A 17,732-nucleotide genomic window follows, 5' to 3' on the forward strand; every position below is an offset into this window, starting at 1 on the left:
TGTGACGTGCCAACGCCACAGGTTTAATACCCACATTTTATAAATGGCTCATAAAATGAAGGCCACACTGTTTTTTGTGCTTATTGTAAATTCCCTTTCTCTGAATTGAACGAAGGACACTGGAAGAGGAAATTGCCATGGGTTACAGTGTTGACTTTAGGGGGAAAGGCCAAATACTGACTAAAGATCAGTCATTAGGGCCGATACAACTCCTCCCAAATGAGCCATGCTTCAGTTGTAGACAAGCAGTACAAACCAAGGGAACGGCCACTAATGGCCTCCAGGGAAGGAAACCTGACCATAACTGGTACTCAGGGTGTGAGGGTAAGGCCGGGACAAGGGGTGGGCAGGAGGGCAGGCTGCCCCTGGCGCAATTGTATATTGCAGGGTTAGAGGGCACCTTGAGCCTAATCCTAAGGGAAAGGGGGGCGCAGTTTGGCATCTTTGCCCTGGGGGCTGGATGACCTTGTCCCAGTATTGTGTGAGGCATTGGCCCATCTCTGACCTTAGAATTGAATACATTTCCTGGACTCTAATCACCATAAATAGGTTTTCCAAATCTGGCAGCAAACCTTACAGGAAGCAACCTAACCTTCCTATGGCATAGCTGGGAAAACTGATTCCAAAAAGCTTCAGTTTCTCAACCAGTTACTAAAATTGCAGCGCTAACTAAATACCTTGAGCCATTTTTGTTCAAGAATTCATCTATAACCACATCCCTGCTAGGCTAAATAAGGTGCTAAATCACAAAATTCATATATAGCAAGTGCAAATTCAGTAAATAAACATGCAGACAGTAAAAGTGTTATGTGCTTAAAGGATACGTTCACTTTTTTTTTTTTTTAGGAGCCTTGAAAGCATTGCACCAGCCATCAACATACTGCTTATGCCATGCAGTCATCCTACAGACGGTCAGTGTAAAGCCGCGTACACACGGGCGGACTGTCTGTCCAACTTAGTCCGCTGAAACACATTTCAGCAGACAGTCCGCTCGTGTGTGGGCTTCAGCGGACTTTTTCAGCGGACAGTCTGGCGGACTAAGTATTTCGGAATTTCCGTAATACAGTCCGTTCAACTTTGGTTTCAGCGGACAGTCCGCTCGTGAGTAGGCTAGTTGGACGGACTAAGTATGGCGCATGCTCAGAAAGGATTTACACGGTGGAAGGGTGCATTGCTGTGTATTGGATGTCCTATTTCTAGTCCCGTCGTACGTGCTGTACACGTCATCGCGCAAGCCTTCAGCGGACTGTTTGGCTATCCGTGTGTAGTCAAGTCCGTTCATTCTAAAGTACGACGGACTGTCTGTCAGACTGTCAGACGAACGAAGTTGGACAGACAGTCCGCCCGTGTGTACGCGGCTTAAGCCATCTGCCAATCGTAGGGCCAGGCAGTTCCACACTGACAGGAAGACTCAATGAACTACCACAGCGCTCAACAGTGCCGTGGTGGTTCATTGAGAACTAGAAGTCGACAGCAAAAGATGTCGGGGCTTGTAGTTCATTCGCACACAGAGCCGAGCCGTGTGGGCGGAGCCCCGCAAAGCCACGCTGTTTTCAAAAAGTGACAGCTAGTATGGGGAACTTCTCCTCGTACTGCTGTCTCAGGGACGGTGAGGGGCTGCAGCAGTGGGAATGTGTAACATGTTTCCAAAGGTGAACTTATCCTTTAAATCACAAAACTCGTATATAACAATCGTAAATCCCCAAAAAAAAAAAAAATGGCAAGTGCAAAAAAGTGCTCAGTGTCCAATAATTGACGTCCGGCTCCTGTACATATACGTCGGCAGAATGGCACGGCTGGGCAAAGTAACGTACCCGTGTGCCTGCCGAGAGCTTCGTGACTGTGGTCGCGGGTCCTGCGGACTCGATCGCCGCGGGGCTACCCGCGGTCGTGTCACACTGCTCAAGCCCGTTCTGCCTAGTGACAGCACACCGATCGTCTGCTCCCTGTCATTGGGAGCAGCGTGTCACACACAGCCACGCCCCCATACAGTTAGGAACACACCCCTAGGAACACTTAAAGTGGGGTGCCCCCTAAAAAAAAAAAAATTTTAATGTCAGCAACTACAAATACAGCAGCTGCTGACTTTTAATATACGGACACTTACTTGTCCCAGGGTCCAGCAATGCGGGAGAACGAAGCCCCCCCCCTGTTCCCCGCCCCACTCGCGGCTCCGGCATTCTTACTGTGGGCACCCGGCTGTGGCTTCACACCCGGTCACCCACTGCGCATGCGCAAGCGGCGCCACGTGCCCTGTTACGCCGCACAGTCATCTGGGACACCTGACAGGTTCCAGATGACTGTTCAGCACCAAGGGAAGTGATGTCACCAGCCAAGGCAATGAAGGAGGCAGACTACGAGGGACCCCCTAGCAACAGGCATTTAGAGGTGAGTAAAATGTTTTTTTTTTCCCAATTTTTAATTTTTTTATGAATTTGAAGCAATTTTTTGGTGGCAACACTACTTTAACCCCTACACTGCCACCTAGTGGTTAACCCCTTCACTGCCAGTGAAATTTTTACAGTAATCAATGCAATTTTATAGCATTGATCACTGTATTAATGCCAATGGTCCCAAAAATGTGTCAAAATTGTCCGATGTGTCCACCAAAATGTCGCAGTCACGATAAAAATTGCTGATCGCCACCATTACTAGTAAAAAAAAAAGATTAATAAAAATGCCATAAAACTATCCCCTATTTTGTAGATGCTATAACTTTTGCGCAAACCAATAAATAAACGCTTATTGCAATTTCTTTTACCAGAAATACGTAGAAGAATATGTATCGGCCTAAACTGAGGGGAGAAAAAAGTTAGTTTTATATATTTTTGGGGGATATTTATTATAGCAAAAAGAAAAAATAAATGTTTTTTTCCAAATTGTCGCTCTTTTTTTGTTTATAGCGCAAAATATAAAAACCGCAGAGGTGATCAAATACCACCAAAAGAAAGCTCTATTTGTGGAAAAAAAGAGGGGATAATTCCTTCCGGGCCTGAAGTGGTTAATATATTAAGTAGCTTAGGGACAGGACTCAGAAGGGCAATACATTAGAATGGGTGATGCAAACACATGAAATTGACTCTCACAGTGATACTGACAGTATTGTGCAGCAGCACAGATCACCGACACGACACGTCCTCTCCTGAGTCACAGCAACATTCTCTCTCCGTGCCAGGTGGTCCCTTCAGTCCCCTCCAGTCCAAACAGCACTGACAGTCCCGCTCCCGGCTTCCCTTAATCCCATCCTGCAGACCCGCACACGAGGCTCGGGCCACTCCGCTTGGCTCCCTTGTACCATGAAATCACACGACACGCTCAGACATCGCCTCCACCCGACCCGCCCCCCTCACCGGCACTGCCCGAACATGCTGTAGCAGGCACTTGGATAATCTCGGTCAGCTCCAGGTCGAAGCTGCACATGCGCAATTCCGAGCCAAGCGCCACAGCCATATTTTTTACTGGCAACCTTTTCCTCTTACTGCCATTTACTGGCATGAGAAAAGTGCCCATTTTTTTACTGGCTGTCAGTAAAAATACTGACGGTTGGCAACCCTGATATAGAGGTTTGCACCATTACTCCACAATAGTCCCACAAGTAGTTTGTTTCTTCTGCTTCACTTTTGTGTGTGATGAACACCTTCTATCACCACGTGACACCTCTACCCACGCCTGGTGCGAGTGTGGCACAAGTGCGGGATGACGTCATTCTGTGACTACTGCAGCAGCTTTATTTGGCTGTTGAGGTATAACCTGGGTTTAGTCATCTATTATCTGTCTCCCAACACCTGTGCTTCCACAGTCATGCCATTAATGTCAGCAATTCAAGAAGTAGGTCTGAACCATCAGCGATCAGACTAATGAGATTTCTGAACCACACTCTCCTTGGCCCATTCAAAGATATAAGCAAGACTGGAATTATTTTGTCCCTGATTCCGCAAGGTAGACCAGGAAACATCTTCAGGGGATGGAATAAACAGTGCATAGCATTAATATTGATTGGACCCTGGGCAAGCATTTACTTGGGCCCTCCCAAATAAACTTATCAACTATTTGCCAGCAATGCGGGCTCAAGGGGCAGCTGCTTTGGGTCCTACAATAATAACTGGGCCCAGGGCAGCTGCCCCTTTGTCCCGGGTTAAAGACGGTCCTGGCCATTGTGTCTGGTGGTCTGAGCACAACCTCTTAGGATAACATATCTAAACATTGTGCCTAAGAAAAAACATGTTGAAAATGTATGACTATTCCATATCTGATGAGCCCTGTACCATAAATACTGATTGTTACAGTAATGACCACAACCTGACCCCATTGGTGAAGTAACGTAAAGCTTGTATATTTCATTCCCTTTAGGAACATTTAGACAAGAAGAAACAAGAATTTATTGCCAAGAATGAGGAGAAGTCTCGGGAGGTATGTCGGGCCATCATTAAGAAGCATTCAGAGGACTTTGAGAAAGCTTTGTCTGAAAGAAAGTACATCGAGCGTGGGGGATATGCCATGTTCAAGAAAGCCTTGAAAGCTGTAGAAGACAAATATAATAAGGAACGTGGAAAAGGTGTAAAGGTTGGTGGACTTAAAGTGGTTGCAAACCCTCCCCCACAACTTTGTCCTATGTAAATCAGCATAAAAAACCCTAATGAACACTGCATGTAGATATCTCCTTACTTGCTTAGTATTGTTGTAATCCTTTTTATTCTTTAGAATTAAGTCACTGAGCATGCCCAGATCTCCCCTGATTTATGGCACACTCTCTATGTCTTATCTATCTGTTATCACGACTTCCTACAGCACAACACTGAACTCCCAGCAGGCTGCAGAGTCATTCAGAGCTTCCTCCTACACACCATGTGATCATGTGACATGCCATACAGTGTAAACTTGGCCATTACTGCAGTCTTATCAGCTGAAGCTGATAAGACTGACAAAAGGCAAACATTAGACAATCGGCACAAGTAAATACTATGAAATAAAACAAGTCAGCTATGAACAGGGAAGCAGGGTTGCCATAGAAACATTGGATTGAGAAGGAGGCTTGGTTAACAGTACAGAAAGTGCTCAATGTAAGGGCGGAAATACACTCCACTATGGACTCAGAAAACAATACTTAAGATGGCGCTGCCTAACCCCTGGAAACAAGTGTTTTATAGTTTCTTTAAACAGTAAGTATTATGCGATTTGCTCTGGATTACAGTGGCTATAGTTTGATAATTACTTATTATAATGGACTAAATGAAAAGAAGCATCAGAGTGGGAGGGTTTACTTCCTCTTTAATATATAATGAAATAAAGAATAGGAGATCCCAGCATGTTACATTATTACAACACATTTAAAAAGGTTACAATTCTTTGTTGCCTTAAAAGAACATTTATGTTGCCAAATTGTAGCTGCCCATCTCTGAAGAGTCCTCAGCCTAGCTAGGAAGAAGTTGAATAAACTACAACTTCAATCAGAACTCCATCTGAAGTTCCTGGTTGATCCTTTCTTCCTTGTTATAAATTGATCACACAAAGCATAGAAGCTGATCTGTGTTAGCATGGTCCGTTTTCAGCCTTTGGCTGGCCATTCAGAGATACAGGACACTGTGTAGACACACAGCATGCCTGGATTGAGTAGTTTGTTCAGCCACCATGCTCTCTAACCAATGATAATTTGCCTCTGGCACAGACCCCCTCCCAACCATAGCCTGCCTCTGGTACAGACAGATTATGCCTGAATTGAGTAGTTTTGTTCAGCCACCATGCCCTCTAACCAATAATAATTTGCCTCTGGCACAGCCCCCCTTCCAACCACAGCCTGCCTCTGGCACAGACCCCCTCCCAACCACAGCCCGACTCTGACACAGACCCCCTCCCAATCACAGCCCGACTCTGACACAGACCCCCTCCCAATCACAGCCCTACTCTGGCACAGACCCCCTCCCAACCACAGCCTGACTCTGGTACAGACCCCCACCCAACCACAGCCTGACTCTGGCGCAGACCCCCTCCCAATCACAGCCTGACTCTGGTACAGACCCCCTCCCAATCACAGCCCTACTCTGGCACAGACCCCCTCCCAACCACAGCCTGACTCTGGTACAGACCCCCTCCCAACCACAGCCCTACTCTGGCACAGACCCCCTCCCAACCACAGCCTGACTCTGGTACAGACCCCCTCCCAACCACAGCCTGACTCTGGCGCAGACCCCCTCCCAATCACAGCCTGACTCTGGCACAGACCCCCTCCCAACGAAAGCCTGACTCTGGAACAGACCCCCTCCCAACCACAGCCTGACTCTGGAACAGACCCCCTCCCAATCACAGCCTGACTCTGGCACAGACCCCCTCCCAACCACAGCCTGACTCTGGCACAGACCCCCTTCCAACCACAGCCTGACTCTGGCACAGACCCCCTCTCAATCACAGCCTGACTCTGGAACAGACCCCCTCCCAATCATAGCCTGACTCTGGCACAGACCCCCTCCCAATCACAACCTGTCTCTGGCACAGACCCCCTCCCAATCACAGCCTGACTCTGGCACAGACCCCCTCCCAATCACAGCCTGACTCTGGCACAGACCCCCTCCCAATCGCAGCCTGCCTCTGGCACAGACCCCCTTCCAACCACAGCCTGCCTCTGGCACAGACCCCCTCCCAACCACAGGGCGATAGTTTCAGGATGGAGGACAGGGGCCAGTAAATATCAGTCATCGATGTAGCATAGTACACCATGTTTACTATGCTTCAGTTTGTGAATGAACAGGAAGGCTCTAAACACTTTGTATTTCTTAATCTGTGCATCTGAGGCGGGATGGAGGAATCTGTGTCCTCATTCTCTTTCTCTGTTTCAAAAGTGAAAACAGGGCAGTTAAAAAAATAAAATTAAAAAAAATAAGTAAAAAAAGAAAAGAAATGAAGGTCTCATTCACATGTGTTTTGCCCTCTGAAGAGCACATTTGACATGAAGTAAGGGGTCCCTTTCAGGCAGGTTGTACGGGGCCCCATGATTTCTAACAGCAGCCCTGGCCCCATCTGATATGTGAGATTTCAGCAGGTTTGGATGATAAAGAAGTGGACAGTGTTCTCTCAGACAATATGTTATTTCCAGCAATATATTTTTGACCACATTCATATTCTACAGGCGGAAGAGGTGTTACAGGAATACATGAAATCCAAAAAAGATGCTGAGATATACATTTTAAAAGAAGATAATGCTCTAAGCCAGAAAGAGAAGGACGAGGAAGGTAAGACATTTTTATTAATCACTGCGGCATTCACCGACATAATCCCTTTATTATTTGGTTAAGTAATGGTAACACAATTATATGATTGGACACCACTATTAATTTTTACTTTTTTAAAGGGTATGTACACCTCAACAATAAACAACTCTTTGGTTTCTTTTTGATCTGTTAAATTCACCATTGGAAGTATTTTGTTATACACTATATTACTAAAAGTATTGGGACGCCTGCCTTTACACGCACACAAACTTTAATTGCCTCTCAGTCTTATGCCGCGTACACACGAGCGGACTGTATGGCGTACTTAGTCCGTCATACAGTCCGACAGACAGTCCGTCATACTTTCCACTGAACGGACTTGACCACACACGGATAACCAAACAGTCCGTTGAAAGCTTGAGCGATGACGTATACAGCACGTACGACGGGACTAGAAATAGGAAGTCCAATACACAGCAAAGCCCTGTAAATCCTTTCTGGGCATGCGTCATTCTTAGTCCGTCCGACTAGCATACTGACGAGCGGATTGTCCGCTTAAACCAAAGTATGACGGACAGAATTTCGAAAAATCCGAAATACTTAGTACGCCAGACTGCACGCTGAAAAAGTCCGCTGAAGCCCACACACGAGCGGACTGTCTGCTGAAATGTGTTTCGACGGACTAAGTAGGCCATACAGTCCGCCCGTGTGTACGCGGCATTATTCTGTAGGGTTCAATATTGAGTTGGCCCACCTTTTTCAGCTATAACAGCTTCAACTCTTCTGGGAAGGCTGTCCACAAGGTTACGGAGTAGGGATGGGCCGAACACCCTCCCCCCCCCCGGATCGGTTCGCACCAGAACATGCGAACAGGCCAAAAATTTGTTTGTGAAAGTCTATGGGACACGAACATGAAAAATCAAAAGTGCTGATTTTAAAGGCTTATATGCAAGTTATTTTTTATTATCATAAAAAGTGTTTGGGTATCAATGCAAAAAAAGTTTTAAAAACATCCGTTTGTTTGGGAGCAGTGATTTTAATAATTCTTAAAGTGAAACAATAAAAGTGAAGTATTCCTTTAAATTTTGTTCCTGGGGGGTGTCTATAGTATGCCTGTAAAGTGGCGCATGTTTCCCGTGTTTAGAACAGTCAGACTGCAAAATGACATTTCTAAAGGAAAAAAAGTAATTTAAAAGTACTAGCGCTAGCTATAGTACAGACTATAATGAATTGTCAGTTATATGGAAATAGCCGCGCTTCTGGAGGGAAACAGGATAAGTAGGAAAACTTATGAGGAAGGAAATGAGTGCTGTCGCACAGAAAAAGAATGCAAAAAGGTTGCTGCCGCCCTTAGATACACGGGCTTTAGTTAAAGTCCGTCCCTTAGGATTTATATAAGTAGTTAATGTGGGCTATTGGCGCTACCTCAGATGATTATAATTGAGCTGTTAAAAGTACAGTTAATGACCCTCACCACTTCACGAGCCTGAACTAAATCTATAATATTAGTGCAACACCTTCCCTATTGCCTATATATGTATGCTGGTAACACCAATAGTGTGCACCTGCCCGTATATGCAATAGCCTCTACTACTGGATGAAAAATTATATATATAAAGAGAGCCTTAAATCAAGGATTAGAAATTAGAAAAAGTAGAAAAAAATATATAGGACCCGGTGTAAAAGTGCTTTGTAGGTAAATGTGGTTGAAGTATAAAGGTATTCCCCTCAAAAATGCTAAAAATAGCACGGTTCCAGAAGACAGCATTAATTATCCATATTGTTAGTGCTTATACATATTACCCCTATGACTCTCAATAAATGGTAATACAGTGCCAAAACCTATGTGAACATATCACAACAAATACCAACTAGTGTAAATTAAACTAATAAGTGCATAAATCATCAACCCACAGATACGTGATTCCTATACAGACATCAGCAGAGGCATATATATAAGAGAGAAGGACTTATTCCCCCCTTTTTTTAGCAATGTGAAGAAAATATATATATGTGCAAATTATATATAAGCCATATACAGGTAGTGAAAATTATACTTATGCCGCGTACACACGACCAGACTTTTCGAGGGACTAAGTCTGACAGACTTTCGACGGAGTTCTGACGGAGTTCTGGCGGAGTTCTGACGGACTTTCCAAATGAACGGACTTGGCCACACACAATCACACCAAAGTCCGATGGATTCGAACGTGATGACGTACGACTGGACTAGAATAAGGAAGTTCATAGCCAGTAGCCAATAGCTGCACTTGCGTCGGTTTTTGTGCGTCGGACTAGCACACACACGAGCGGATTTCTCGGTAGGAACTGGGTCCGGTGGAGTTCTGGCCGTATAAAATTTGAAACATGTTCCATTTCTAAAGTCTGTCAGACTTTTGCAAATCAAAAGTCCGCTGCAGCCCACACACGATCGAATGGTCTGCCGGAATCATTCCGTCAGACTTTTGATGTTGAAAAGTCTGGTCGTGTGTACGGGGCATAAGAGTTATATAAGTACTTCCTATCCGCATGAGAAATGTAAAAAAGGAAAAAAAGAAAAAAAACAGAAAAAATTTTGAAATAGAACTACATAAAGTATCAAGATAGTCCACAATTGTTCCTCTGATAAATGTCCGACAATGTGCAAAATTCCAACTCAGGAGAAACAAAGAGGGTGACTTTCGTGATCATATATATTTTTGGTGACTTCCGTGCTCGTTCCCCCTTTTGGGTCCCCACTCACCAGATCCATGCACCCCCTAGGGCAGTGATGGCGAACCTTGGCACCCCAGATGTTTTGGAACTACATTTCCCATGATGCTCAAGCACTCTGCGGTATAGAGGAGCATCCTGGGAAATATTGTTCCAAAACATCTGGAGTGCCAAGGTTCGCCATCACTGCCCTAGGGGGTTACAAGCATGTAGGTTCTGCTCCACTGTGCGCCTTGCTGTTGAAGGTTCCACCGGTCGGCTGTATCCTCCGCACTCTGCCACAGGTTTTGGTTCGTCGTGCAGAAAAACGATCTATTCCCGGTGTGGTAGTTCTTGTTTGGAGAGTTCCTTGGTCTTCATGGCAGTGTTTTGTTAGTGGTCTCTGTATTACGGGAACCAACAATTGAAAGTGATTTTAAAAGACTTTTTTTCCTGCAGAAATGACACTTTGTGCAGGGACAATTCTAAGCACGGGAAACATGCGCCCCTTCACAGGCATACTATACACACCCCCCAGGTACGAAATTTAAAGGAATATTACATTTTTATTGTTTCACTTTAATCATTATTAAAATCACTGCTCCTGAAAATACAGCCGTTTTTAAAACTTTTTTTTGCATTGATACATGTCCCCTGGGGCAGGACCCGGGTCCCCAAACACTTTTTAGGACAGTAACTTGCATATTAGCCTTTAAAATTAGCACTTTAGATTTCTCCCATAGACTTGTATAGGGTGTTCCGGCTTTTTGAATTTGCCGCGAACAGCCCAAATTGTTCACTGTTCGCTGAACAGGCAAACAGGCAATGTTCGAGTCGAACTCGAAGCTCTCATCCCTATTGATGCTTTAAAATTGGTGGTAGTACCCAAAGCTTTCTTATTTTGTGTGTGTTATTTGAGTTTTTGGAGACAGGTTTGATATCTCCCCTAAAGTTTTTTTTCTTTCTCTGCCTCCCCAGACAAACTATAATAAAAAAAAAAAATCCTCTTTGTTGTTCAGATTTTTTTCTTCGCACTGTTTTTCAGAGGCAAAAACTAGAAAAAAATGTGAGGAGATGGAAAAAAAAGTGCAAGAACTGGAAGAGGCCAAACAAAAGTTGATGGAAGAGGCTCAGAACAGCTCCAAGGAGGAGACCGTGAAAATGCTGACGGAGAAGATGGAGAGAGATAGAGAGCGGATGGCAGAGGAAATGGAAAAAATCATTAAGGACAAGGAAAGGGTAAGTCTAATGAATTTGGTTAATTTGTTTATTGGAACTGGAATTTAATATTGAGGCCAGGAACACGCCTAAAAACACAACTGGGACATAAGAAAATCACGCATTTCATTTATGTCCCTTCTACTAGAATGTGTCTATGAAGGTCTTCAGCAGGGGTGGACTGACCATTCGGGCACTCGGGCAGTGCCCGAGGGCCCCATACCACCAAGGGGCCCCATCAGGCTTGCCAGCCTCAATAAAACCAGGGACAGAATGTAAAAATCTGTGTTTTAAAAAAAATCCCAAGATTATAGCTGCCCCGCCTCTCCAGTACCTTTTCAGTGTGTGTATGTGTATTGTGTGTGTGTGTGTATATACTGTGTGGCCCCATTATCTATTGCCTGGGGGCCCCATGATCTCCTATTGCCCTAGGCCCCATAATCTTCTCCTATTGCCCGAGGGCCCCATGAGTTGTCAGTCTGCCCCTGGTCTTCAGGTATCAAGGCCATGGAAGAAATAATGGTACAAAATCCAAATCATCAGAATATGCCAAATCACCAATCATTCCAGTGGCCTCTTCAGTTAAAGGAGTTATAAAGGCAGAAGGTTTTTTTTTATCTTATTGCATTCTATGTATTAAGATAAAATGCCTTCTGTGCAGTGGCAGCTGGTTCTCTTTTGGTGGGGGGGGGGGGGGGGGGTGCAAACAAACTGAAAAATTCAGAAAAATACTGTAACAAAAACATCAAATGCAGCCACTGTGCCCATCATTGGCAGCCAACTGTGCCCAGCAAATGCAGCCACTGTGACACCCCCCACCTGCCCACCTGCTGTCTGACTGGCACTTACCCCATTGTGGTGGTGAGTCAGGCAGCGGGTGATGGCGGCGAGTTGTGGGACGGCTAGCATAGGTCAGGCGACGGCTCCTGTGTCCTCCCTGCGTCTCTTCTTTCCTTCTGCTAGGCAGCCAATGAGATCGCCCTGTGCCTTCAGCCAATCAGGTGATGGGTATTAGACTTGCGCCTCCTGATTGGTCTAGAGGCGGTTCAGTGTTAGAAAAGTGAATATTAATTTACTTTTCTAAGACATCGGGGTGGACTGCGAGTGAAATGCATTGTGCTCCAAGTCCAATTTTTTGAAGCCTATTAGATCCTATGGCTCTAATCAAGTGCTTCAAAAAAACACCCCTGCTGCTGGAATTCAGGCGCCCCGCATCCGAAAGGGGGCCGGAGCCGCACCCTGAATAGGGGATGGCTACAGCGGCCAGGCAATGCATGAATCTATCCATTCTACACAGAGGGGGGTGGCGTGACAGAGGAAGCGGCATTGTGTTCCCTTAATGGATGGGCCCCTGCTTCTGTGTGTAGCAGGCCCCCCAGCACCTCCCTAATACTTATATGAGCCCCATCTCTGTCGATCGATGTCCACGAGTGCCTCGGCTGTCTAGGACTCTTGCTCTCGATTGTCTGGGACACAGCAGCAGCATCATTGGCTCCAACTGCTGTAAGTCAAAGTCAGTTAGCCAATCAGGAGAGGGAGGGGCCAGGGCCGAACCAGGTCTCCGTGTCTGAATGGACACGCGGAGCTTCTGCTCGGCTCGGGTGGCCCATAGCAAGCTGCTTGCTGCTGGGGTACTGGACAGGAGGGAGGGACCAGGAGCATGCTGGAACTTCCACCCCCTTCCTGATCAGGCCAATTTTCAGCTTTCATTGCTGTTGCACTTTAAATGACAATTGCCCGGTCATGCAATGCTGTCCCCAAACAAACTTTTTATAATTTTTTTTAAACAGATAGAGCTTTCTTTTAGAGGTATTTCATCACCAGTGGGTTTATTTTATTTTTTGATAAATGAAAATTCTGGAAAAAAAAGTTTTTGTTATAAAATATTGTAAATAAGTTTTCTCCTTCACTGATGTGCGCTAATGAGGCTGCACTGATGGGCACTGATGAGGCACTGCGCTGATAGGCTGCACTGATGGACACTGATGAGGCACTGCTCTGATAGGCCGCACTGATGGGTACTGATGAGGCACTGCGCTGATGGGCCGCACTGATGGGCACTGATGAGGCACTGCATTGATGGGCACTGATGTACTATGGTACAAGTCTGACATTATTGATCCTTTTTGCTCTTCTTTGGAAATGTATAATGTAACACTGTCTTTTTAAGATGAGGCCATTGTTATTGGCCATTTCTTTTTATCAAATGTTATTAATAAAAACAATTTTTATATAATTTTCTACTTTACTGTGTTTGGTTGATGACAAAATCCCAACAAGGGTTTATAATAATTTGTAGTTTTCAATCAACCAAATTATCCTGTCCAACAGTATGTGTTAAAAACAGGTGTTTAGTTTTCACACATTTGCAAATACATGCATAAGCTGCAGAGCCCCTTCACGGCACCCCAGTATTATCCGAAGTCCTAACTCAAAATTTTGAGAGCCTCCATAGTTGAAGCACAGGTATTATAATGGATAGCTAGAGGGCAGGTGAGCCTAGAGGGAGCCCACCCCTCCTTAACCACTTCCAGAACCACCTCACATACATATACGGCGGCAGAATGGCACTGCTGCGCAAACCGCCATATAGGTATGTCGGCCCCTTTAAGAGCCATAAAAGGGACCCCTGCACGGTGGGGGACCCAATGCGCGTGGTCGGCGGGCGCGATCACCGCCAGCCATCAGCAATTGCGGCCACTGTCAGGGCACTGGAGACAGATCGTGTTTTCCTACTATGTAGGAACAGCGATATGTCTCCTCCCCCAATCGGTCACATCCCCATATAGTTAGAATCCCTCATGAAGGAACACATTTAACCCCCTGACCACACCCTAGTGTTAACCCCTTCCCTGCCATTTATACGTAATCAGTGCATATTTATAGCACTGATCGCTGTATAAATGTCAATGGTGCCAAAAAATATGTCAAAAGTGTCCAATATGTCGGCCGCAATGTCGCAGATCACCGTCATTACTAGTACAAAATGGCCTGGTCAGGAAGGGGGTAAGTTATTCCATGGCTGAAGTGGTTAAATGGTTAAAGGCCACTAATTACTGGCCTTTGCAGCAAGGAGCACATGGAAGGACGACACGTGTCAAACAAAAACCAAAGAACCAAGGAAAATTCCCAGCTCTACTTACCAACCAGTCTGCAATCAATCAAACTAACCAGGGTGCTGTGAACAGGTTAATTCAGTTGGTTGCAGGCTGGTCAGTAAGTAGAACTGGGAATTTTCTTTGTTTTTGTTTGACATGCGTCGCCCTTCCATGGGCTCCTTACTGCAAAGGCCAGTTATAGGTGTGATGGGCTCTTTACCCCGACCTCCGAAGGACACAGCAATCACAGATCCCTGCCAATGCGTGCCGTAGGGGGCAAGTGGGAAGCGCGAACATGGGAGAATGTCGATAGACACCCTCCCAGAAATGTGCTGTAGCCATCATTCGGCTATAGGGTGATCGGAAAGAGGTTCATTTAGAGCATTGAGAGATTCATTTTTAGATTTTTAGATATTGTTTTAATGAAAAGAAAAAATATATATTTCTGGAGAAAAAATTACAAGACAGACGACAGAAACAGTAAAATAAATGGGATTAAAAGATAAAATTATTTATTGGTGGTCCCAGGATTACATTGCTTTTCTTTCATGTATTTTTTTTTTCTATAGCCACTTGCCAACTGCAATACGTATATATACATTCCAGCCTGCAAGTGGTTTACCGGAGTTATGGCTGAAGCTTTATTTTTTCAGTTGGCAGCTGGCTTTCTTATGAAAGTGGTCCAAGTGGCTCATTAGCCGCTGGAACGCTTTCAGAGCAGCAGGAGGGGTCGCCCCCTTTTGCAGCTCACCGGTGTTTCTCAGGCTTACTGTTTTGTAGCTTTCCAGATGGTCTCCGATCACCTCTATGGCCTCGGAGGACCAGAGCAACGTCATGGCATCGCATCTGGGGCGGAGCTAAACAAATTCTGTTTTTATTTTTTCAAAGCAAAAGATCAACGCAACCTTTTACGTTTTATGTCTTTTTGTCCCCAGATCTCCACATAAAGAGGACCTGTCATCCTTATTTCTATTACAAACGATGTTTACATTCTTTGTAATAGGCATAAAAGTGATAAAAAAAAAATGAAAGGAACGGTGTAAAAAAAAAAAAAAAAAAATGTTAGGTGCCCCCATCTCTCTGCGATCGCGTGCAAAAGCGAACGCATACGTAAGTCACGCGTGTAAATGGTGTTTGCACCAAATGTGAGGTATCGCCGCAAATTTTAGAGCATGAGCAATAATTCTAGAACTAGATCTCCTCATGTAACCTGTAAAAAAATGTAAAGTTTCGCCTATGGAGATTTTTAAGTACAGTAATTTGTCTCCTGGCGCCATTTTAAAGTGTGACATGTTAGGTATCTATTTACTCAGCGTGACATCATTTTTCAGGTCTTAAAAAAATTGGGGGATATATTGTGTTTTTTTTCTTTCATTCAAGTGTATTTTTTCCTACTTTTCCTACAAATACCGTGTGACATAAAAAAATGCAACAATTACCATTTTGTTCCCTAGAGTCTCTGCTAAAAATATTTATATAATGTTTGGGGGTTCTAAATAATCTTCTAGTGAAAACTACTGATTTAAACATGTAAATAGACATGTGCAGGAGGAAACAATTTGTAATGTTTTATTTTGATTCATAATTTACATAAATTAGCTCAGGTAAATTAGTTTAACTTTTTTAATTCATTTTCAGAATTAATTGATTAAAATTTTCTGAATTCCAATTAATTCAGATTATATTCAAATTGCATTCCATTCGACATCAAATTTATTTTATTCAAAATTAGAATTTTGAATGGTGGTTATATTTTTCTATTCCATTCTTTTCTATTGTTTTTATATTCTATTCTTTTATTTTATAGTATATTCTATTCTTTTTTATTATATTCATATTCGCATTTATTCTATTCGAAATTAGAATTTCGGAAACCGGTTATATTGTTAAATACTTTTTATTCTATTCTTTTCTATTTGTTTATTCTATTCTAGTTTATTCTTTTCTATTGCTTATTTTTAATTCCATTTTTATTTTCTATTATATTTGAAATTCAAATTTCAGAAGATGGTTATATTCTTTATAATGTATTCTTTTTAATTCTCTTCATTTTTGTTCTATTCTATTCCCTTCTATTCTATTTAAAATCAAATTTATTTTATTTGAAATTGAAATTTGAAATTGAATTTATTTGCAATTCGAATTTCAGAAGATGGTTATATTCTATTTTATTTTAATCTATGCTATTTTTTTTCTATTCTATTACTTTATTTTCTATTCTATTTTATTATGTTCTTTTATTTTCTATTCTATTTTGTTGTTTTACTCTATTCTTTTCTTTTCTGTGCTATTCCTTTATTTTCTATAAAAACTTTTGCTATTCTTTTATTTTGTATTCGGTTTTACTCGATTCTATTCTTTTATGTTCTATTATATTCCTTTGTATTCTATTCATTTTTTTTCTATTCTATTCCTTTATTTTCTATTCTATTTCCTTCTCATCAAAAGTGTAAAAAAGGATTGAAAAACTATTGGAATTTGAAAATTCTTAATTTGAAAATTATTCGAATTCGAAAACTATTTGAATTTGATCAAAAAAATTATTAGAATCAAATTAAAAACTATTCAAAATTTGTCAGAAATGTTTTCTTTAGTTATTTCAGATTTGTTTAAATTGGTTTCTATTGTATATCGTAAATTTGGATAAATCTAGAATTCTAAATAACAAAAAATTTGGCAGAATTTCAGTTTGAAGGAAAGGAACTGCACATGTCTACTTGTAAACAAGAAGTGCCAGAAAAGGCTTGGTCTCCAAGTGGATATATACTGTATATTAACAAACAATATCTTCACAGGAACGAGAATTATTCCTGCAGCAAAGAATGGAGAGACAAGCCCGTATGTTTCAAGAACAGATCGCAGATTTAAGGAGAGAAAGAGACAGTGTTGATTTTGGCGTCCCTATCACGCATTCCATCCCAAACCCTATTGGTGGAATTCTTGGGCTTTTTACCAGAAGATAGAAACGGTCATAAGAAAATGTGTCTCCAGCCAAAACTTCATGTTATTTTTGATTGATTGAGGAAGAGCTAAAATTTCTGTCAATATTTACTGCAGTATGTGGTCCTTTATAGGAGACGTCCTCTCACTTCCATTTTTAGTGATAATGTGACACTAGGACAGGAAATGGGGGACAGAGACAGCAAGAAAAACTAAATTTTTGGGTAGGTTTTTTTGGCAACTACACCACTGACACCACTGCAATGGGAGCATTACCCCACTTCCACCAAAAATAATCTAGAGGACCGTACCACTGACACCAATATATTGGGTGTGCTACACCACTGTAATGAGGGCACTACACCACTGACACCACTGTAATGAGAGCACTACACCACTGACACCACTGTAATGAGAGCACTACACCACTGACACCACTGTAATGAGAGCACTACACCACTGTAATGAGGGCACTACACCACTGACACCACTGTAATGAGAGCACTACACCGCTGACACCACTATAATGAGGGAAATATCTCCCCCACTGACATTGATATATTAGAAGTACTGCCCTACTGTC

General features: G+C 43.1%; 1 protein-coding gene across 1 annotated transcript in view; it reads left to right on the forward strand.

Moving 5' to 3' along the window:
* The window catches only part of LOC143925637 (guanylate-binding protein 1-like), a 73,169-nt gene extending 55,754 nt beyond the window's left edge, over positions 1–17,415 (forward strand). Inside the window, exons 10-13 of the mRNA XM_077450103.1 lie at positions 4,351–4,563; positions 7,121–7,223; positions 10,939–11,132; positions 17,005–17,415. Coding sequence (XP_077306229.1) covers positions 4,351–4,563; positions 7,121–7,223; positions 10,939–11,132; positions 17,005–17,172 — 678 coding nt within the window. The 3' untranslated portion in view covers positions 17,173–17,415. The remainder of the gene's footprint in view (positions 1–4,350; positions 4,564–7,120; positions 7,224–10,938; positions 11,133–17,004) is intronic.
* The last annotated feature ends 317 nt before the right edge of the window (positions 17,416–17,732 follow it).

Source organism: Lithobates pipiens, unplaced genomic scaffold (assembly GCF_037356315.1).
Source record: "Lithobates pipiens isolate NorthernLeopardFrog02 unplaced genomic scaffold, aLitPip1_a1.2 Scaffold_22, whole genome shotgun sequence".
NCBI lineage: Eukaryota > Metazoa > Chordata > Amphibia > Anura > Ranidae > Lithobates > Lithobates pipiens.